The 22,625-nt window shown below is 51.3% G+C and overlaps 1 protein-coding gene across 8 annotated transcripts in view; it reads right to left on the bottom strand.

Annotated features, from left to right (window-relative positions):
• Positions 1 to 201: 201 nt before the first annotated feature.
• The window catches only part of TANC2 (tetratricopeptide repeat, ankyrin repeat and coiled-coil containing 2), a 235,990-nt gene continuing 213,566 nt past the window's right edge, over positions 202 to 22,625 (bottom strand). For 7 of the 8 annotated variants that reach the window (XM_027702319.1, XM_027702323.1, XM_027702322.1 and 4 more), the window contains 9 exons: positions 21,492 to 21,625; positions 20,675 to 20,798; positions 15,889 to 16,064; positions 14,897 to 15,029; positions 14,337 to 14,366; positions 13,356 to 13,447; positions 11,773 to 11,919; positions 9,771 to 9,871; positions 202 to 7,871 (listed from right to left, as the gene is read on the bottom strand). In XM_027702319.1, the coding sequence (XP_027558120.1) occupies positions 5,921 to 7,871; positions 9,771 to 9,871; positions 11,773 to 11,919; positions 13,356 to 13,447; positions 14,337 to 14,366; positions 14,897 to 15,029; positions 15,889 to 16,064; positions 20,675 to 20,798; positions 21,492 to 21,625 (2,888 nt within the window). In that variant the 3' untranslated portion in view covers positions 202 to 5,920. The remainder of the gene's footprint in view (positions 7,872 to 9,770; positions 9,872 to 11,772; positions 11,920 to 13,355; positions 13,448 to 14,336; positions 14,367 to 14,896; positions 15,030 to 15,888; positions 16,065 to 20,674; positions 20,799 to 21,491; positions 21,626 to 22,625) is intronic. The other variant, XM_027702321.1, reaches the window with a different exon arrangement.

The raw sequence follows: 22,625 nt of genomic DNA, 5'->3' as shown, positions 1-22,625 counted from the left end.
TATTATCCTCTATATTATTTTATGCCCTTTGCTGACAGCGCTGCTTCCGTCCCCTCCTGCTCCTGGCCGTGCCAGGTCCCCGTCCCTATCCCCATGCAGTGACTGCCAGATCCAACCCTTGCACCATCATTTCCACACCAAGAAGCATCAGAACACTCCTTCACTCAGCCCAGTGTGGGAAAAACAGCAGCCCAGACACCATTTCCAAGTGTTAACCATTTATAAATAAGTACATTTTTTCATACATACAGTTTTCATTGTACAGATTACAATCTGTATACATTGGGGGGGGGGGAAATGCATTCTTTTGAACTTTTCACATCTATCTCACAGCTCACATGTACAGACAAGAAAACTCTGCTCAAGCAAATACAGCAAAGGAAAAAATATGTTTTCTTCTTTCCTTAGAGATGAGAGGCAAAGGCCTCCGCTGTCGGCAGGGGCTGCTCTTCCCACTGCACAATATCACAACCGTGTGGTGTTCAATATATCAGTAGAGAGAACAGAACATGCATTGGATAATATACTGTACAGAGAGAAAGTCCTTTACATCGGAATTATAGAAAAGCTAAAGGAAAATTTAAGTGTCTTAAAGATCTTCCCAGCAAGTGTCTCGGAGGATGGCAACCAGGGAATTGTACAAAGCACAAGGCGGGTGTACTGGACGTGTTTGTACCCAACTCAGATCCTCTCGGATGTGAAGACAGAAGGGGGACTGAACGCTGAATGCAACACTATGGCAAAGAAAAGGCTGGACAGGGTGAGCCCGGCAGTGCTGGCAGAGTCCACACGAGTCTCTGGGTTGGCGGTGGCGCGACAGAAGGGGCTGCACGTAGCACACAGTGCTGCTCTCAGTGCCTGGCTGGTCAGTGCACAGCGAGGCAGACCCGTGGTGACCCAATTCCCTGGGCACGAGGCTCTCCCACCCACCCATCCCAACCCTGACCCGCTGGAGGAGACGCCTCCCCGCCCCACCACCGTCCCCGGACAGTGTCACCCAAAGGGACAAAGTCTTTTGGCAGAGCAGCCCCTCTGTTTCCATGACCCCAGGATGCGATCCCGTCGGATGGGACCCGGCTGCTGACTGCCCAGTACCGTGACAGCTGGAAAATGAGCAGGAGGAAGGACACGGCGGGTGGGCTGGGGGTCTGCTGGCTTTCCCGGTGACGCTGTGCTCCTCTCGGGCCGGTCTGTCCCAGCTGTGGTGAGATCCAGCTGTACATCAGGAGTTGGACACGAACGCATCTTTGCTAAAGAATTGAGCCCTTAGTGGTTTATATATTAGAAAAAAGAGTTTGACTGAATGAAAATCCAGCAATTATTCACACAAAGCTGAAAAAAAAAAACGCAGATTCGCTTTCAAACCATTGTGCTTTGTGTCCAACACACACCCCGCCGGACTGCGCGGGGTGAAGGCATCGATCCACAGAGGTCCCAGCGGGTACAGCAGCTCTTCCCCTAAGCCCTTGGTTAGACACCGATATCCCGGGAGAAGAGTTATCTTGAATTCCCAAGACTAAAGCAAAGTACAACCACCAAGGAGCTCCCGACAGCTCACCACGGGCCCCCCCCCGGGCGAGGAAGGCGGAGGACGAGCAGGCACGACGGCTTGCTTGGTTCTCTAGATAAGGCGGAGCTGGCACTTCGGTTTTAGCTAAACTTCTCCTGGGTAACCCTGAATATACAGCAACCTTTGTGAAGGGGACTGAATCGCTCCCAGTTTAGTACCCACCCTGCTTCCAGACCCGATCCCGGCGCGGCTCCGGTGTCTGGCAGACGCGCACCCCCGTGTTCACACCAGCCACGCTGCTCCCTCACAGCCAAGTTAAAGAAAAATAACCTAAAAGTTCAGTGCTCGAACAGCCCCAGCTGGGCACTGGTGCCACGGCAGATGGACAGACAGACGGACAGACACACGCCTCGGGTCGTCGGAGCTGGCACAGCCCCCCCCAAATAGCGACACAGAGAAGGCAGCTCAGGCTGTGCCTTCTTTGGAGATGGATCCCAAAGGATCTGTCTGTAAAACCCTCCCTTTCCTAAGCACTTCAGTGCCCACTCAAGACTGTGTTCAAAGCCCTCCACTGCCACTCCCAGCCTGGCTGGGGGGACCCCGCAGAGCCCCCCACCAGGTGGGTGTCCCCTCCCCTGGGACCACAGCATCCTCCTGACCTGGGAGACAAAGCAAGAGCCGATGAATCCCCACTGAGGGATGGGACAGACACCCACACCTGATGCTGGGAGAGATGATTCCAGCTCTGCAGAGGCACACGTGGCTCTTGGAGCAGCCACAGGTGAGGATGAGAGACACCTGGTGGGAAGGTTGGCTGAAGAAAGGGGTTGATCCCAGCATCACCTTTGTCATCGCCTTCCCTGTGCACCCCAAGAACTGAACCCGGAGTTTCAGTGTCATCAAGAACCTGCTTTACTCGGTGCATCCAAGAATCCTGCACTCACTTGAAGATGGGGCTCGCCAGCTGTGCCACTGAAGCCAGGAGGGGATGGAGGCACCAGCTGGCAGCATTGTCCTGCATCTTAATTACCCAAAGAGTAATTAAATATGTAGCATGGACAGACAGGACAGCACCATGTCTGAAACTCTGGATGTGATCCCACAATGCAGCTCGGGCCCGTCAGACCTGGATCTAAGAGTAGAGGATGAAAGGCCCTCAGGTGAGATCCGACCTCATGATCCCCTGAATGCAACAGGACCATAGCAGCACCACACAGAACGACCTGCCAAGCCCAAATCATGACTTTGAAGACACAGGGGAGTGTGTAAGAACAGCTTTTCCAGGAAGAGATGTGCTCCTTTACCCACCTGGTGACCACAGCAGCCATCCTGCCTCGACTGTCCCTAAGGGAATTGCTGGGGAAGTGCTTTAAAACCGCTGCAAATAATTTTGTATTCAAAAATTACTCAATCTGTTGATGCTTATATACAGGAGTCAGTTCTTGTGCTATAAATGTTATGATTCATTGCTTCGTTTCTTTTCTTTTTTCTCCTTTCTTTTTTTGAAAAATACACTAAGAGACAAGAGCTGTTTTGCTATTTTTCTAATGAAGACACTACTCACGCTTAAATATCCAGTATTTATCATAGTAACAAATTCAAACAGTAAAGTGCACCCATTTACAGAGAGAACAGATGGAAAACCATTAGTGCAAGAATTCTGTGAAAAATGTAACACGTGGAACTGTGAAAAAACCTGCACGCCGCAGTGTTTTAAGCCTTCTTCAGCTTGGTGTTCGTGTTGAAAAGTGTGAGCTGTTTTCATCTTCCCTTGAAACATCTTCATAAGCCCGAAAGTTACACACAGAAGTGCTGTGAGGGGACGTTCTGAAGGACAGGACTGGGAGCACAAGGCAGTGAGCAGCGAAAGCAAAGCACGGGCAGTTCTCCCATCGCTGCTCTCGGAGCGTCCCGTTGGCATCTCAGCGGGGAGAACGGGAGTGCGGCCGCAGCACGCCTCGCTCGGCCGGGAAAAACAGGGATGGGGCTGAAATTTGGTTACTTTTTCCTTTCAAAGAAGCAACTAAAGGTAGGAAGCCACTCGGGCAGAAAGCTGGAGGATGAGAGGTGCTGAGCAAAGCAGCTGGTTCAGCTCCAGACCCAGGATACGTGTGCCGGCTGTGGGCGCGCGGGATGCGGAGGAGAAATCGGCCGTTCCTTACAAAAGCAGAACGTGCTGCTTGAAAAAAGAGAGGGAGAAAGAAAACCATCGCACCCCCTTTGCAAGGAGAGAAACAGGACACAGAGCTGGGTGTCCCCACGGCCGTGGGGGACTTCCCCCACCGAGGGGGTCCCAGTCTGGCCCCCACTTTACCCTGTGGTAAAGCAAAGAGTCAGCGCTGGGTTGCACCTCAAGGAAGAAAACACCAACCTCAATCCAAATACCGGCTCGGACAAAGACCAAATAGCCCAAAATGGCCAAAACTCATCGAGGAAACACTCCCCTGAATGCTCTCCATGTGTCTATGAGACACAAGCCTCCATCACCCCCCAAGGTTTGCACGTCCCAGCTTGCTCTGAGCAAATTAGGCAACAAAACAGCAACAGGATATGCTGAGCCCCACACAGGGAAGAAAACAAAAAGCCCCATCGAAGCCAGGGTTTGCTTAAGGAGTTTCGGACCCAGTCCCGAGCTGGTGGGAATGGCTGCAGCTGCAGTGAAGTGGCGCTGGGATGTGCTCACTGACACCAGCCAAGGTTGGAGCCCATGATTTGGTTCAAGAAGTCTTGCAATCGATTCACATTTAGCCCTTTGGAGACCCCGGAAGGTATCGCTCCCCTGCTCAGCACTGAGATCGCTCCCAAGAGTTGATATGAGTGAGGTTCGGCATCGGGCAACAGGCACTAAGTTTGCTTTAAAACAAGCTACAGGGTTATCGCTCTCCCCCTCCCCGGCATCCCACCCTTCGCCCTCAGGAACGGAGGAATTCCCACCAGGAATAAGGGAATCGGTAAAGGAAGTTCTTACCCCCCCCAACCCAAAAGAAATTTTCGGTGAATAATTGAAAACTTATTGAAAATCCTATAAAAAGGATCTTGGAACCGGCCCCTGCTTTTCACGTCATCTTGATGTGACTTGCATTTGGGTTAAAATCCCAGAAACAACATAAAAAAACCCCAAATGAAAAAATGTCCTGAAATAGGTAACATAAATAAATTATAAATAGGTGTCTTTTAACTACAGCTCCTCAAAAAGCAAAACATGGTCTCTGCCGTGTACAGCTCTGGAACACAGCATTGCTTTCCAGGATTTTGGGAAGGGATCTTAGAGAGGTGCAGCCCTTGCTACAGCCCTGGCTCTCTGGTGGGAGCGAGCTGGAGGGAAGGGATGCTGCAGGGCTGGGATTGCAGAAGGACCCTTTCTCTTTTGGGACCCACCATGCCACGTTCTGCATCCTCATCATAAAAAAAAAAAAATTAAAAATTAAAAATTGTGATTTTTCTCCTTGAATACCATTTTTTAAGTCAGATTTTTGTTCTTCCTCGCAAGTGATAAATCCCCCCCCACAAATGAAGGCCCCAGCACTGACCCTCCCTGGTGCAAATGCTGTGTGTGAGGTGCAGTTTGCCAATGGTCTAAGGAAGTTGGTGCTATCCCGGTTCACACACAAGAGATTCCTGGCCAATTCCCTTGGCTGATTAAAACACGTAAAGAAAGGGCCAACCTTAAGCCCTCAATGCTTGTAAAACGTCCCAGAGCAACGAAATCAGTGTAGGGGCACCTGGCAGGTACTTGGAAAGCAGCAAAGTGATCCCCACCCCACCACCGATGACGCGGTTAAAGGAGGAAGGAATCCAACTGGGATTAAAATGCTGGAAACCAGAGGAATCAGGATGGGTGTTGTGCATAGCTACTGGTGTTACGTCACATCACCCTCAGGCCTCGCTCGCTGAGGGTAATTGGCTCTTTGGGGCAAAGAGCCAAACGACCTGGCTGGCACTGGGACCCGCAGATCAAGCCTTGGGAAGGCTCCTGTGATCCCTAGGAATTCCCATCAGAATTGAGTAAGAGCTCATCGAGACAAAAGAAACCAATTTAAATCGAAGGCAATTGTCTCTTGAAAAAGAGCTGGTTACCTCCCGCTGCGTAGGGATATCTCTGGGCCACCCCGCACCACGGACTAAGATATCCTGGTTGGAACTTTGCTGGAATTGGGCAAACGATACTGGCTCGGCTGATGTTGGCTTCACGGTCAGCTGGGGAACGAAAGGGCTGGAGCACGTGCATGGCTGTCTGACCACCACACAAAGTACCGGAGAAACTTGGTCATGTAGCTACCAGAGAGAAATAAAAATAATAATAATAATAATAATAATAATTAATAATAATAATAATAATAATATGCATGGAAATCAAGCTTGGAAGTGTGTGTGCTGAAAACATGAGGGTCTTACTCCAACAAGCGTCTTTTACACATTAGACTCCACAAATGGTCTCTTTGGTTTGATTGGGGACGTCTGCCCTTGCCTGGAGTCCCTGGAGAGCTGCCTGTACAGGTTATCCTGGTAGGCCTGCGCCACGGGCAGCGTCCTTGCCACCTTGACGTCGGGGTACGAGGAGGCTTGGGTGACTCTCTCCAGGAGGTCTCCCCGGGACCCATTGGCCAGCATCCCATGGGGGCTGTAATAGTCTTCCTCTAGCAAATGGCCATTCTGTGCATTGTTGGTTTTGTTATAAAAGGCAATGTTGCTGATTGAAGAGGGCGGGCTAAAGGATTCCGGCTGGGGCAGATTGCCAGGAGACGTGGGACTAATGACAGTGTCCACTGACGACACGGCCCAGGTCCGGTTCTGCTGATGGAGGTGGGGGTACTGCTGAGTCCGAGCGGTTTTATCTATGATTCCCATGAAGGGCGTGGTCCGGGAGCGGGCCGGCTCGCTGGGATAACCCCCCTGCGTGGGGGACACCGGAGAGAGCTCGTCGCACGATCTGTCGTAGGCCGGCTTGAGGGGAATCTCCATTTGCTGAATCGAGGCGGAAGGGCGGAAGTTGGGAGTCAGGTTGGAGGTGGAGGAGATGCTATTGCTGGAAGGGGAGAAGCGCAGGCCCACGCTCTGAGAGTGCAGCAGCGGCCTGGGAGTCGGCGGGTGAGGCTTGATTTCGCTGGGATTAACTGAGATGGGCCTTCTTATGAGATGAGACACATCTGGAGAGCCCAGCTGGTTGGCGGGGAGGGGAGAACGCTCCAGGTCGAGCTTGGAGTGACACACGGGATAGTAGGAAGCGGACTGGCTCCGCCCGATCTGAGGTGTCTGGCTGTACCTCATCCCCCCTCTGTACGCCGAGGACGGCCTCTGGGGAAGGTCTTCCTTGGCCAGCCCTCCGTGCTGACAGATGGCCCCGGCGCTGAGGCTCGCCTGCACGTGCTGCACGGGCCTGCTGTCGCCCACGATGCCCCCGATGGAGCCCTGGTAGACCAACCTGCTCTGGCTGACCCCCATGTCCCCCGACGACGACTGGTACTTGCTGGCCATCGAGTGGGCGACCTGGCTGTAGGCCCCGGTGGGGATGACAGTGCTGGAGTGGACGGCGGAGCTGGGCTGGTTGCTCCTCACGATCTGTGCCTTGGCTGGCTGCAGCCTCAGCCCCTGCTGGGGCACGGCCACGGGGAGCTGGGGCATCTGGAAGGATCTCTGTGTCATCTTGGAGAGCGGAGACTTGGGTCTGCCGGGGAGCTGGGTGACCCCGCTGGGCTCCTGCTGGTAACGCACCGGGGAGCCCGACTGTGACCTGTAGACGCTCATGCTCTCTGCAGGAGGGCTGGCGCGGTACTGGGGGCCTCTGCGAAGAGGAGACGGCGGCGGGCTCTGATATTCCTTCCCTTGGCTTCCGACGGGAGGGGGGCTGAAGCGGTACGTGGAGCCCTGGTGAGCCGGGGACGTGTGTGGAGGACTGGGCCTGTAATGTGAGTTTTGGTGCGTCGGAGACAGAGCAGGAGACGTGGACTGGTAGCCCTGCCTGGTTGGAGACCCCACGGAGCTGTTGGACCTGAAATCAAAGACCTGATGAGAGCCAAGAGGCGAGCCGGAGATATAGGCCGAGTCCCTGTGAGCTGGGGACGGGGGTGGGCTCTGGATGATGGGCAGCCCTTGGTTTGGCCTGGACTCTGTCTGCAGGCCAATGGAAACATTTTCTACGTCCTGCTCGAGGTACTCCTCCTCGAAGATATCCTGCACAGAGTACAGCTCTTCGTGCTGGGCTTCGGGTTCCGGCTCTGCCGGGAGCGGCGGCGGCGGCTGCTGCTGCTGCTGCACCTGCCTGCACTCCTCCTCCACCCGCAGCAGCAGCCGCTGGATCTCACGGTTGTTGGGACACAGCTTGATGGCCTCGTTCAGGTCCTCCAGGGCTGCTGAAAACTGCCTGCTCGACAAAGGGACAGAAATGAGAACTGAAGTTACTCTGGATTGGAATGGAGCTGTTTTCAGACGCTCCAGAGGAGGGTAAATGGCTTGTCTGTGTTACTGAGGGAGATGTTTGTCATTGCTACTGCTTGCTGTGCCTCTCACACTCTGCCTTATAGGCCTCCCTCAGATTTAGTTTATCCAAACTGAAGGAAAATTCTGGAGAAGAGCGGAATGCAGTCCTGAGATGGCACAACCCAGCCTAGCAAATATGCCTGTACTCTGTGGTGTGCGTTAGGACTAATTAATTACTGGCCTCAGCACCTCAGCGTGAGCAAAGGGGACACCAACACATCGCTCACCACGAGCTCGGCTCTGCACTGCTGTAAACAAGCTCTGACAGAGCTGCAACCACTTATGCCAGTGAAAATCCAACTTCTGCCTGATGCCAAGACCACACAGCATCAGGGCTGGCTCCAGAGCTCAGGGGCTCCCACGGGTCAGTGCTCTGGGCATGGCTTGTCTCTCCAATTTTGCAATGGATTTGTCCAACTCCCTTGGAACGAAGGAATCGAGCAACAGAGGCTGTGAGCTGCCCGGGGAAGCCTCTGTGAGGGAAAGGCCAGCCTGGGAGGTGCAACAGGGAGGTGGGGGCTTGGGAAGGGGGTTATTTACAGGGACACTGTTTGTTTTGGAGCAAACCCATGTGTTTGAACATGACTGTCACCTGGGAAAACCCACCTAGATGGGGGAAAACTCCCCCACCAGTAATAAACCCCCCCAGCACCTCCCAGCACCAGCCTAATCTTTTGCACAAGCCATTGAAGACCAAGTGGAGGAAGGAAAAGCCTCCTCCTCTCCAGGCTGTGTGACCCCAGAGGTGCTGCTGGGCACACAGTGGGACAGGGAGAAGCAAAGACAAAGTGGTGACATTTTCTGCTGGAGAGACTGGGGGACAAAAGGATGCTGCTATGTGGGGGGCTGATATCATCTGGAGAGGAACATGGGTCTTAAGGTCCCTTGCAAGTGTTTTGGGAACAATGGAGTTCGGGAAACCATTAAAGGAAAGACACGAAGTGCTTGTGGCTCAGCTCGCAGGGCTCCTCTGTGGAACAGAAGGTCACATCAAGACCTGGTGCACTGCACCAGCTGGGCCAGGAGCACACTTGCCTCCAGCATGGAAGGTCAAATGGTGGTGTCTGCTGAGCTGGGGTGTTTGCACAGGTGGACTCACACACTCCCTGCACTGCCACGTGAGGCCTTTCGGCTGCTGTTTAAACTGAGATGCAACAGCATGCCCAGCCCTCGAGAACAGGACTCCCAAGCAGCCCCCTGCTCATTTTGGAACGGCAAACAAATCTAATCTCACGTGTTTTAGCCTTCAGAGAGCTGGACAAGGGGGATCCCAGGGCTGCAGCTCTCCAGGAGCTGGCTGCAGTGCTCTGAGCACAGCTCTGTCTGGACACTCCCCGGCCGGCGCCTGCCCGGAGCCACTGCACAGCTGGTCAGCCCTGCCAGGAAGGGCTGCAGGACGGAGAGGGGACCACCACAAGGAATGTCTGCCCTCTTGCACAACACAGGCCATGAGTCATAATTTGCTTCAAGTCCAAGTTGTGGTTGAGCTAAAGTGTACTCTGAAAAAGAACACCCCACTCTGGTGTCCAGGTTTCCAGTGTTGTAAGATGTCCAGACAAAGTTCTACTAAGACAAACCTCTCAAAACACTTCCATTCCGAATTCACCAATTGAGGGAGGGGGTTACTCTGGAGTTCGAGAAATTTGTAATCTCATTAATGAACATTCCTTGGCCATTTCTTCCCATGGGGGCACTGCATGGCTTTGCAGGGTGGGTGCCCACGCTGGGGTGGCCAGGCTTGCAGAGACCAGCCCCTCACACCTTCCTCTCTGTCCCTCCTCACCTGCTGCTGCGTTTGGCCCTTGCTCTTGCATAGTAAGCTTCGTAAGACTTCGGTTTCAGCTCCAGAGCTTTAGTGGCAAACTCCTCCGCCATCCCAAAATCCTGCCATTACAACAGGTGTGCAGGTCAGTGACTGAACAGATACAGAAATAAAAATATATACAGCTTGGGAAGAAAACAAACTTAATACGGATTTTTTTTTTTTTGCATATAGCAGGGAAAACTTGATGGTACTGGAATGTTTCACATGGGTTCAACATCATTCACAGCCAGAGAGTTATGATGGCATGTCCAAAAAACCCTCTGGTAACACCCTTGCTGTCATCACCCCCAGAGTGCCACTGGTTCTGTTCTCATTGTGTCCTCAACAAGTGCATGCAGATCCCTCTCCAACAACCTACAGTCTTGAGGAAACATCTGGTCTCGCAGAGGCTGGAATGTTATCTCATGAAGGATTTTTTTCCATAGTTGAAAGCCACAGGAAACCTTTCCCACGCCCTCCCCCTCCCTCTCTGCACCACACTGACATTCTTCAAGGGGCTGACGAAAACTGCCTGTGAAGGAGAGGGCTGTGGTATCTCAGTGACCTGTCTGGCAAAGGTCTCCTATCAGTGCCACCTGTCCCACTGTTCCTCACTTCTCCCCTACACCTCACCTGGGAGGATATTTTGGGAGCAGACAGCGTGGGATGGGACTGCTCTAGGTGCTTTCCAGTGGCAGTGCCACGAGACCAGACTCAGCTCTGGTTCAGACCTTGCTGCTGTCCTCCCTTGCCTTGTCCCAAATGCTTCACGTCCCACCAAGCTCAGCTTAGCTGAAGCTCAGCACTTGGGAAGGAGAACTTTTCCCAGTGGAGAGGATTCCATTTCACAGCTAAGCTTTGGATTGCTGACCTGAGCAGCTCTGGGAGAAAGGAACAGTGCTGCTCCTGATTTGTTCAAAAACATGGGAAGCCAACTCTTGCTATGGGGATGCCCTGCCTGGGGAAGCTCATATTCTATTTGTACCTTCAGTAGCAGTTACTGAGGAGATATTGCCCAACAGACTCAACTGGGAATGTAGTCAAGGCAAGTACTTTTATGGTCTCTTCTACAAGTGCAAAAACTGCAGGAGCAATTAAAAGCCTCTGAAGTTTTCTCACCCAAAACCTCACATTCCCCAGTTAAGGATAAATCAAAAATCTTGTCCTTAAAGCACAGGACAAAGGCTGGAGTTGCTTAGCTGTGAGTTGGCTGGTTTAAAGTCAAGTTTCACACTTCTTCTCCAAACTGTGTTTGTTCCCCAGCACTAAGATTTTACTCCCATTGCTTTCCATCCTTCTCCCTCACATCTTAAAGAAATGAAGGTGTCACTTCCCCTCCAGTGTAACCTTTGCTGGCTCATGGCCTCGGCAGAGATGTCACTTTTTGAGTTTAAGGGGACTTTAATTTGTGGAGGTGAAAGCCCCTGCATGCCAAGCCAGGGGAGGTGGCACTTGTCTGCTGGCAGAACAGGCACCTGCACGAGCTGGTCTGGATGCTGCCAGATGGGAAAGGGGAGAGTGACAGGGATCTGGCAGTTCTGGGAGGAGAGGGAGCCTGTGAGGGTGTTTCTGGATGAGTCACTGCCCTGGGGAAGTGCAAACCCCCTAAGCATATGCTCCTTCATTTGAAATTAATTAGTATTCAAAGGAGCACATCTCCTGGCTCCTCCTCACCACTGCCCCAGAAAGCTGGAAGATGCCTCCACCCACCCCCATGTGACGACGTGAACATCATCATCAAAAGGGAGCAATAAAAAATTCAAAGAGCTATAAACATAGGAATGAATTTTTAATCACCTGAAACGAACATTAAATCATTACTGCTTTTGAATCATAAAACGTCAGTGCTCCGTGAAGGACAAACCAGGTTGGACAGAGGAGAGATCTGAGAGGTCAGAGCACGGTCAGGGATGGACATGTCTCTGCAGAGGCACAAAGGTGGCAGGTTGGGCTCAAGGCCATGAAAAGAGGGGGGACTTACATTCATTTTCCTTCGACACCGGGAGAGGTTGAGGAGCAGCGACACCTTCAGCTCACGGAAGGTTTTCAGGTCTTCTCCAAACCCTTCCCTGGGGAACTTTTTCAGAGCGTACTGGTAGCGCTGGGCAGCCTCTTTCACTTTACCTTTCTATTAGAAGGAAAACATGTCAAACACACCCTTGGGTTGAGTTTGCTTCCCCGCAGAGAACTCACTCACCAGCCCCAGGAATGTTTTAGGTGGTTAAGGAAACGCAACTTCACTATTTAGCCCTTTTCTAGAAAGGAAAGCCAGAACATTTGATCAAGGGAACATCTGAGCTGGAAAGGCAGATGCCTTGTGCAAGTTATTTCCCACTTGGTACAGAGTTGTCACACTATAGCAGGAAACAAGGCAGAACTGGTGTTAACTCGATACAACTCCATCTGCTTCCTGGCTGGATGGTCTTTTGGGCTGGGTGATCAGTCACCCATTCCTGGAGAACACCCTCCACCCAAAGCTTAATAGTAAGGAATAGGAATTGTGGAACTTTGGGTGGAGCTCTGGGGCTCAGAGAAGCCTCTGCAACAGCAAAGATAAATGTTACAGCACCAACGTGGCTCTGAACTTGGACAAACAGGTTGAGATCCACCTCCCTGAACTTTAGACGTCTAAAAATCAGGTGTCTCCATCTAACTCTGGTAACTGGGTTCCTTTTACAGTTATTGGGACGCAACAGTCACCTTCAAAGGTGACTCGTCTTTGCTATTTTGGGCACCTAATTTTGGGATGGGACGATGTGAGCCCTGAAGGGGGGCAACCACACAGCCAGGGTGAGAGAAAGAGGGCAGGATGGGATCTAGGACACAAGTCGTTCCCGGTGACCCAGACATAAATTTTGCAGCTATGAATAGTGAGTTTTAAAAACTTGTAGACTCAGGTTTCTCAGCTGTATCACGTATCTCTGGCAGATAACTCCTGTTACAATGCCAGCTTTGCATATTTTCTGCTTCACCCTTAGAGCCTCACAGTGAATCATTGTTGTACTTGCACATTTTCTGTGTGTGTGCGCAAATCTCCAGGTTTTTATCGGCTTAAAATAAACAGAGAGCAAAAAAGACACTCTACTGTAGCAGTGGAATGTCTCCCACGGGCTACAGGACACGACAAAGCCAGTTGTGTCCTGACAATCTGCCTTCATTGCAAAAAGTTTCTTCCAGGAGTTTTTCTGGGATATCCTATCCCGCTGCCCTGTTCCCCAGCAGCGAGCCCACCAGGTAAGGACAAGGCTGCCAGATCTGATGCCATGGCAGCAGCACTCCCAACAAACACTTGGGTTCTGGTGCTTTCAAAGAGGAGACGAGGTGCTGGCTCAAATCCAGAGTGACTTGGCTTTGCTTCAGCTTTGTTACAGAGCTGGGCAATCAATCCCCCTTCCCCAAACGGTTTGGAACACCAAAAATGCTTTGACCTGCCACAGGTTAAGGAGGCAGCATCAGAACCGTGGTTTGGAGAAGCCCAACCACTGACCCAAGACAGCCCAAACCTCCCACCAAGAGATGCTGCAAACTGCATCTGTTGCCTTTTCTCAAACCCACTCTCCTCACCTTATAAAACATGTCTCCCTCCTCCATCAGCTTGCTCAACAGGATGATCATGATGTCTGGTTTGGAGGTTGCCATCGCCCATGTTGCTGGACCTGTAGTGTACAGGATGCATGATGGGTAAAGAACTCATACAATGCAAGGGTGGTAGGAAGCTGGGTGGAAAAAATACCCTGGGGTGGGAATTTCTGCTGGAGAGAACAACTTGGCATGGTCAAAGGGCAGAGTGCTCCAAATGATCGAGCTGATAATTCCTCTGGCACTTAAATTAATGTCATCCCCACTGCACTGGTTTTTCTTTGCAGTCATTAATGCCAATCCCAGTGGCCTGGGAAAGGATGGAGCCGTTTCCACAAGAGGGCAGTGCTGAATGTGGAACTGGCTGGGATGGGGGAAACAAACCGTATTTAAAAGGAAAAATCAGAGTGGTTACATAAAAGCATTTCTAAATTAAAATCTCTGCAAGTGTACTGGGGAAATCTGCAGTTCAGCTGCCGACAGGTGGTTTGTGGTTAAGTGGATTGTGATTTCCAGCTTCACAAGATGTGAAAGACTAGAGTAGAAAATCCATTAGGGCAGAAAATACGACAAAGGGAAGGTCCTGTCTAAGTGCTGCTGGTGCCGAGGGCATCGTGGGGCTGGGGACACTCTGCCTCTGCACAGGGGCCACCCTGCAGAGCCAGCTCTGATCTCAAGCACTTTTACTGTGAGGGAAGGGTGGCAAAAATCTGGGGACAACTCATTAGTGGGGGTGAAGAATAAGTCAACAATATTCTATAAGTATATTCAGTACGTTTTGGGGGAAGGAGGTTAGTTTTTGAGTTCAAGTTATTCTCTGCAACAGTCATTAAAAAAATTATTTGAAGGTGAGGTAAATTAAAAGATTAGAGGTGTTGGGGTCGCATGCAGGCTAAATCAAACAGGAGAAAGCAAGGCTGACAAAGCTATCAGATCGAAGCTGATGCTGACAGCAATGAGATATACCTCGTGGGCGACTCGGTAACGTCTGACAACCTTCAAAGAAAGGAGAAAACAAAAAGTTGTAGGAGAGAGGGGGAAAAAAATGGATGAAGGTGTGAAAAAAAAAAAAAAGAAAGGAAAAAAGCAGCTGTGAGAGGCAGGCAGCAAGGAAGCCAATGCACCAGCAAAATCCCCTTTCACAGGAAAACGTAACGTGAGCGGCTGTGTGGCGCAGTGCAGGTACACTGAGGTCTGGAAGCATACACAGAGCGAGTGAACGCAGCAGCTCACAGCAAGGCATGGACAGAGTACACTTGTCGACTCAGACTAGTAAAGATAGAAAAAGCATTACCAGAGGAAAGACCTTGCCAAAGAGACAGTTGTTTATTGATTAACTTTTGCTAAAGTAACACGACAGCAAAAAAAAAAAAATAATAGTCCCCGTTTGACTAGGAAGGCAGTGCTGACTCGCCGGCTGGGGCTGAGGCTGCCTCGGGGTTACACTCGTGTTTTTTAGGATGCCAGCCCCACTGCTCGAGTCCTGCCTGAGCACAGAGCCGTTGGCAGAGTCCCCTTGTCCCTACCTATCTTTGCTCCTTTCTTCAGGAGGGTGACGACGACCGAGGTGTTGCGGCAGCCGACGGCCCTGTCGAGGGGCCGCATCCCGCTGTAGTCGACGTGCTCGATCATGGCCCCATGGTCCACCAGGAACTGAACCTGCAAGGAGAAACCAAGGAGAAGCCCAACGGTCAGTTCTGCTCCTGGGAGAGACCTACATGAGGTGCTGGGGATGTAGGACCAGTAAAAGCTTGTTCTGCTCCACTGCCTGGGCTAAGAACACCTCCATGGGGTCTGAGGGTACATTGCGGGCAGCAGGTCAAGGGAGGAAATTCTGCCCCTCTACTCCACTCTAGTGAGATCCCACCTGGAGTGGTCCAGGTCCCCAGGGATCCCCAGCACAGGAAGGACATGGACTTATTGGAGCAAATCCAGAGGAGGCCACGGAGATGCTCTGAGGCCTGGAGTCCTTCTGCTCTGGAGACAGGCTGGGAGAGTTCGAGATGTTCAGCCTGGAGAACAGAAGGCTCCAGGGAGACCTTAGAGTCCCTTCCAGTGCCCAAAGGGGCTCTAAGAGAGCTGGAGAGGGACTTTGGGCAAAAGCCTGGAGTGACAGGACAAGAGGAAGCGACTTCAAACTGAAAGAGAGTAGGTTTAGATTAGGTATTGGGAAGAAATTCTTCCCTGTAAGGGTGGTGAGGGGCTGGAATGGAATTCCCAGAGAAGCTGTGGCTGCCCCATCTCTGGAAGTGTCCAAGGCCAGGTTGGACAGGGCTTGGAGCAACCTGGGCTAGTGGAAGGTGTCCCTGCCCATGGCAGGAGGGGGGTTGATGGTCTCTAAGGTTCCTTCCCACCCGAACCATTGTGTGATTCTCTGATCAGCCTCTGTTGGAAGCACCCACACGTAGGAAAGATCGGGACCTTCTGTGCTTATTGCTACATCAAGCTAAACTGTACAATTCTTCTGGCTTTTACACCAACTGCCCATTTCCTTCTGGGTGTATCCCAGGCCACTCACCACCTCTGCGTCGCCGTAGAAGGCCGCCAGGTCCAGCGGCGTGCGCCCGTTCTTGTCCGCGTGGTCGGTGGCAGCTCCGTTCTCCACCAGGGAACGCACCACGGGCAGGTGGCCCTTCAGACAGGCCCAGCTCAGGGCTGTCAACCCCTCCTTGTCCATCAGAGAAATGGAGGCACCTGAAAGGACAAGCACCGGTTCATTCCAGCGCTCTCTCAGCTGCTGAGCGCCGCAAACCACCCGCTCGGCGATGACAGCTTGTTTTCAGAGAGCTCTGTACGTAATTATTAATTCCTTTATTAACGTTTCTCCCACCACAGATCCCACCCTCCGCGGCGACTTCAAATGCACCAGTGGGAACTGTGGCAAACGAGTTGATTCACACCAAGCTGCAAACTTTTTCGCACCTACCTCTGTGGGCTTTCCTGGCAAACATCTGAGCAGCAGGGTGGATCTGACATCCCTCGTCTGAGACATCAATCTTTCTTTTTAATTGCTTTTTTTTTTATTTAATCCAACCCCATTCCAGCCTGTGTGAGTCAGAGATGAAGACCATTTTGCTGTTTCAGCAGGTCACCACGGGGAACTAAGTCAGTTCGGCTCAGTTCTCCTAAAAAAGCACATATTTTCCCCTCTTCACTCCCCTCCCCTTTACCCAAAACGACACAATTTCCAGCAGTATTTCTCCCTGAACTTTACCCAATATAAATACAACGTTGTGGGATAAACTCCTGCCAACTGCAAGCCAAGGAGAGAGGGACTTGACGTTTTCTTGGATGAGGGAATGGCGCTGCCATACCAACGGGTCAGTGCTGCTCCACGCGGCATATGGATACGGAGAGGAGAGCTGAACAGCAGCTTCAAGTGAACACTCCTCTTCATGGCATGAAGACAACTCCTGTTGCCATGGCACAGAGCGTGCAGGGATGATCCACACCAGCTCTGCTCCTCGGAGGAGCTGCAGCTACCTGCAGGATGCTCCTGCCAGCAGCTGGGAGGAATTGCTGCTGCAGTGGTTTTCTCCTGGAGGTGAACTCTAAACTTCCCAGCATGAGGTCTTTCCTGGTTCCAGAAGAACGCTCAGCAAGTGGGGGAGGGATGTGGATTTCCTGACCGTTCCCGTTCATCCCGGCTGACGTGTCCCCCGTTCGCACGCGTTGCCCGGCTGGCAGCAGAGTGAGAGGGCTCCCTGCTGGCACAGGGTGTTGTTTGGGGAGGGAAATAACACGGCAATGTTTTCTCCAGGAGTGTTCAGACACCCCTGCCCAGCCCTGAGCTGCCAGCACAGCGTGGAGTGTCAGTGAGGGAGGGGACAATCAGGAGTGCCAAAGGGGGACACGGCAGCTCCAAGGTGCAGGCCAAGGGATGACAACTTAGAATCATAAGACTCATTAGGTTGGAAAAGACCTTTAGGATCATTAAATCTAACTGTTCCCCCAGCACTGCCAAGCACTAACCCATGTCCCCAAGTGCCACATCTTTAAATATTCTAAATCCCTCCAGGGATGGTGACTCCACTACTGCCCCAGTCAGGCTGTTGTAGGACTTGACAACCCTTTCAGTGAAAAAATTTTCCCTAATATCCAAACTAAACCTCCCTTGGAAAAATATGAAGCTGTTTCCTCTTCTCCTGTTGCTTGTTAGCAGGGAGCAGAGCCTGACCTCCCCCCCCCCGGCTTCCCCCTCCTGTCAGGGAGTTGTGGAGAATGAAAAGGTCCTCCTTGAGCCTCCTTTTCTCCAGGCTGAGCCCCCCCAGCTCCCTCAGCTGCTCCTCATCAGACTCGTGCTCCAAACCCTTCCTCAGCTCCACTGCCCCTCTCTGGACACTGCAGCACCTCAGTACCTTGCCAGCCTTCTCTCATATTGCCCACACTGCACCCAGGAGCCACTCTGAAGCTCTGGGAAAGCCCTTCCACATGATCCTGAACTGACCCAAGGACAAGTCTTGCTCAGGATAAAGCCTCATTTCATTCCTGCTTATTTGAACCAGACACTTCCTTCCGCTCAAACCATCGAAGTCTTCTCTTGTGTTCTCCCTCCGACTCTTCTGGAGCAGGTAAGAAAGTTTTTGAAGTAAGAGGGAATCCTGGAAAGCCACGTCATCACTCAGCCTTCCCACTCGCCAGTGGAAGGACACCCAATACCACAGGGTGACAGGGCCAGGCTCCAGGGTGTCCCTGCAGTGCCAGCTGAAGGGTTGAGAGAGCAGAGGACACACACCACCCCAGGGATGCCAAGAGGCTGCTCCAAGGCACGCTGGGCATGACCTTCATGAGAACACCAAGCTCCAGAAACAGCCCTGGCTCCCAGCTGAGCCTCTGCTGGACTCCAAAGACATCCTTCACCCTTCAGGGATCTCTGACCTATTTAGCACCGAGGCAGCCAGACAGGAAACAAAGGGATGGTTTTGAGGCCAAGTGGCTTAAGGTGATCTCATGGGACTGATCCATCCTGCAGCGGGAGGGATTCTGGCTGGAAAAACCCAGTTTGCTTCTGGGAAGGGCTGGGCTGCTCCTTCCCCAAAAAAACCCAAGTGGCGAAATGCAAGAGTTCATCACAGTTTGGACTGGAAGGGACCTTTAAAGTCATCCAGTGCCACCCCCTGCCATGGGCAGGGACACCTTCCACTAGCCCAGGTTGCTCCAAGCCCCGTCCAACCTGGCCTTGGACACTTCCAGGGATCCAGGGGCAGCCACAGCTGCTCTGGGCAACCTGTGCCAGGGACTCATCATAAAAAATTTCTTGCATCCATCTAGTCTGATGATTCAATTATCCAGCAAGCACAACAATGAGCCAGCTTCAGGGAAAAAGAAAAGCCTGACACTTGGAACATCAAAAAGCTGCAGGATGTGGGATCTGTTCTGCACAGAGGATGCACCCAAAGCTGCAGTGCCCGGTCAGGGTGACCCCAAGGTAGCAAAAACATCAAGGGATTGCTTTTTTGGGAAAAAGAGATTCAGAATCAAGCTCCCACCAACAGGAACGAGCACCAGGAATTATTTTGCTTTGTGTCACACTGATCCACATAAATACCAGCTTTAGCAGAGCTGCTACCAGGGAAGTTTAATTCCCTCTTCACACCCCCATTACTTCGGGGTGTTAAGAGGTGGGTAACTCCAAAAATTGGGATTTCCAATTGATTGATGACTCCAACTCTGCTAATGAAACATGTTTACAAATGCTGACTGTGTTAATCAAGTACAGTCAAATGAGATTTGCTTTGCAACACACTAATTAATGCTTATGGCTTATGATTCACACAGTTTTGATTTTAATGAAACATTGAGCAGGACTGTCAAAGCCATTTTAATGAAAATACTCCACATTTCACTGCACTCTGCTCAAGCTTGAGTTAACTTTTCAGGACCATGTGTTACACTGTATGTAGTGGAGTTTACTAAGCTATTTACAAGAACGGACCTTTTAAAGTAAAAATTTTCATATTTTTGACTTCTTGGACTCTCAGTGTCCAAAGAGCCAGAGAAATATTATGTGCATTTACTGGTAATCCCATAGCTCAGATCAGAGTATCTGGTATTTTCATCCTCCTTTGAACCACTGAGTCTTAAGCAACATGCACAGTTCTCAAGTCTGGCAAAAAAATATTACTTATTTTAAGCCTTTTAACACAGATTCAGTCAAGCTGTGAAAGGGGCTATGTATCATCTCAAAGATGGAGAGTGTTAATTTGAGATTTAAAAATAACAGAACACCAGAAAGGAATTAATTGAATTAACTCCTAAAAAGCTCAAACTGTCACATCCCTGTGCAGGTTACAGCACTGAGCAGCAAGAATCCCACTGGCTGTGGCTCAGGACAGACAGACAGGCAATGGGAAACTTGTTCTTGGCAATTTTACAGTGAAAAAAATATTCTTAAAACTACTACATAAGATATTCAAGTGTCTCATTTTTTGGCTAAGAGGGCAGACACAGGCACTTACGAGATGAAGAAAATATCCCTTCCCAAAGAGGGATCTTACCTGGAATAAAAATATCAAATAACAATACAAGAATTAAATGCTATTTCTAGAAAAAAAAAATTAAAAGATTGCCCAACCAAACCAAACAAACATTGGCTATTTGTACAAAATAAAAGACAAAGGAGTCTCAAAAGAAGTCCAGCAATAAGAGCTGATGGTGTTCCCACGGGTTGTTCTGACTCACCTCCAGCAGATTCAGCAGAACTGAGCAAAACTGAGCCATGTTGGCTGAGTAAGTCCCAGTGAGGGAGAGTTATCAGCCACTGCAAGGGCTGAGCAAAGGGAAGCTGTGGGTGCAGAGCTGCAGAGCTCCCTTCAAAAGAATTCTGATTTATTTTCAGCAAATCCACCAACCCCTCGCTTGTGCTGGGGTCTTACCCTCCTGCTGCTGCTGGAGTCACAAATGTGGGCAACAACACAAGAGCTAAAAATGGCAGAATTAACAGGTGTCCCCAGCTCTGGTCTGTGCTTGAGCCTTGCTGCCCATTCCATGGACAGTTCCATGGCATCGTGTGTCCATTCCTTGTCTAAGGGCAACACTCCCAGTGTGGTTCAAGGGCACATTTTAATGCTCAAAGCACCTGGGATGTTATTCTGTTTGCTAACTCGGATGGGTGGGTTTGTGAGCACCAAACAGACAACCCAACACACGGCCAAGATTAAGGCCACGGCTACTCCAGCCTTGTTCTCCAAGGAGCTGGAAAGGGAGTGGTGTGACCCTGACACTCCAAACTCCAGCTGAGCAGGAGCCAGTGAGGTGGGACTGGCCATGGATGGACTCCAGAACTCCCCAAGATGTGCTCTAACCTTGTGCAAGCAGGAACTCCACGGTGCCCAGGTGCCCCTCGGACGCTGCCATCATCAGTGGTGTCCTGCCCTGCTTGTCTGCCATGTTCACGTCGGCGCCGTGCGTGAGCAGGAGATCCACGATCTGCAACACACAGAGCCAGCACATGGAGACCCAGCTGGGAAGAGGCCAGAGAAGAGGAAGAGCAGAGTGGAACCCACATCCTAAAAACTCACAGCCCTCAAGGCCCTCTGGGGTCGCAGGAAAAGGAGATTCAGAATCAAGCTCCCTCCAACAGGAATGGGCACCAGGAATTATTCTGCTTTGTGTCACACTGATCCATATAAATACCAGCTTTAGCAGAGTTGCCACCAGGGAAGTGGAAGATCAGGGATTGGGAGAAGCAATGGAGGTATAAGGGCAGGAAAAATGACCTTCTAAGTCAGGAGCATCCCATTTGCTTCCCTAATGCTAACCAGAGAAGCTGTGGCTGCCCCTGGATCCCTGGAAGTGTCCAAGGCCAGGCTGGATGGGGCGTGGAACAACCTGGTCTAGTGATAGCTGTCCCTGCCCATGGCAGGGGGTTGGAACTGGATGGTCTTGGAGTCCCTTCCAACCCATCCTATTCCACCATTCTATGGTAACACAGGACTTAAGCAAAGCTGTCTGTAAGCGACAAGTGCTGGGGGTGATTGGAGCATCAACATCACTTCTCGCTGTGCTCATTCCCCACAAGAGCTGGGGCTCCTCTTCTCCTCCCCAATTCCAGCGAGACGGAAGGGAAGGCCCGACCCCACACCTGAGGCTGTTCTAAGGAGCAAGGGACCGGTCACTCACCTGCCAGTGGCCCTGCCTGACGGCGCTGAAGAGCGGGACGACCCCGCGGCGGTTGGGCTGTGCCACGGCCGCGCCCTGCTCCAGGAGCAGCCGGCACACCTCCAGCTTCCCGCGCCCGGCCGCCGCCGTCAGAGCTGCGGGAGAGAGGACAGCGGTCAAGGGAAGGAGCCACGGGCTCAGCGGAGTGTTCTCCTACCTGGAGATGGGTCTTTCTGCTGCACACCCAAGCGACGGGGCCTGAAACGCCAAACACACCCCATGACAGGGAAAATGGACAAGGAAAGTGGGCTGGATTGGGACGGTTCTAGCTCTTGTCATTACAGTTCTAGCTTTTCTCATTTTAGTTACCTCAAAGGTCAACTCTTCCGTGAAAACATCACGGTTGAGTCAATCACCTTTCATTATTTTCCCCAAGTCGCAGTGAAACGTGGTAAGAACCACAATAAAATAATGCACAGGCACAGGTGACTGAGGTTCAAGTGTGACTGACGTCCAAGGTGTGACCAAGGTTCAAGGTGTAGATGAGGTTAAAGGTGTAGATGAGCCTACAGGTGTTCCTGAGGTTCAGGTATGGCTGCAAAGAAACGTGGAGTACCATCACATGAAACCTTCACCATCTTCCCCACTGCCAAGGCCATGGGCTGTGAGGCTGAAGGGGTCTGAGTAGGGGCTCAATATCCAGAGAAAACAGAGGTCTTCAGGTACTTGACAAGACCTTCTTCAACCTGTCCTTGACTCATCCCACCATGACTACAAGGGAGCAAGTGAGGGATCAAGCAGTGAGCACCATCAGCTCCCTGACAGACACTCATGTCAGTCAGATTTGTAGCTTTTCTCTGTCCCAACAAGCACAGAGCAGTGTAATTCACACAGAGGACTCTTATTTTCCATATCCCACTTTAGCCTGTAGATCTTTGAAACCAGGGAAAAAAATGGAAAGCAAAAGAGGATGAATATGTTCACCTGTTCTCCACAAAAAATGCTAATTCTGGGCTTTTTTTCTGGTTAGGGCTGATCCTACCAACCAGGGTCTTTGTGCAAACCCCAAATTACCTCTCATTTCCAAACGCTCACAATATCACAGGTGGGCAGAAGCAACACCTGAGAGCTCTTTCCCTGACAAAATGTGCTCTG

This window comes from Neopelma chrysocephalum, unplaced genomic scaffold, assembly GCF_003984885.1.
Source record: "Neopelma chrysocephalum unplaced genomic scaffold, ASM398488v2 Primary Assembly neopelma1_182, whole genome shotgun sequence".
Lineage (NCBI taxonomy): Eukaryota > Metazoa > Chordata > Aves > Passeriformes > Pipridae > Neopelma > Neopelma chrysocephalum.
This window is presented reverse-complemented; position numbering and strand designations above follow the sequence as displayed.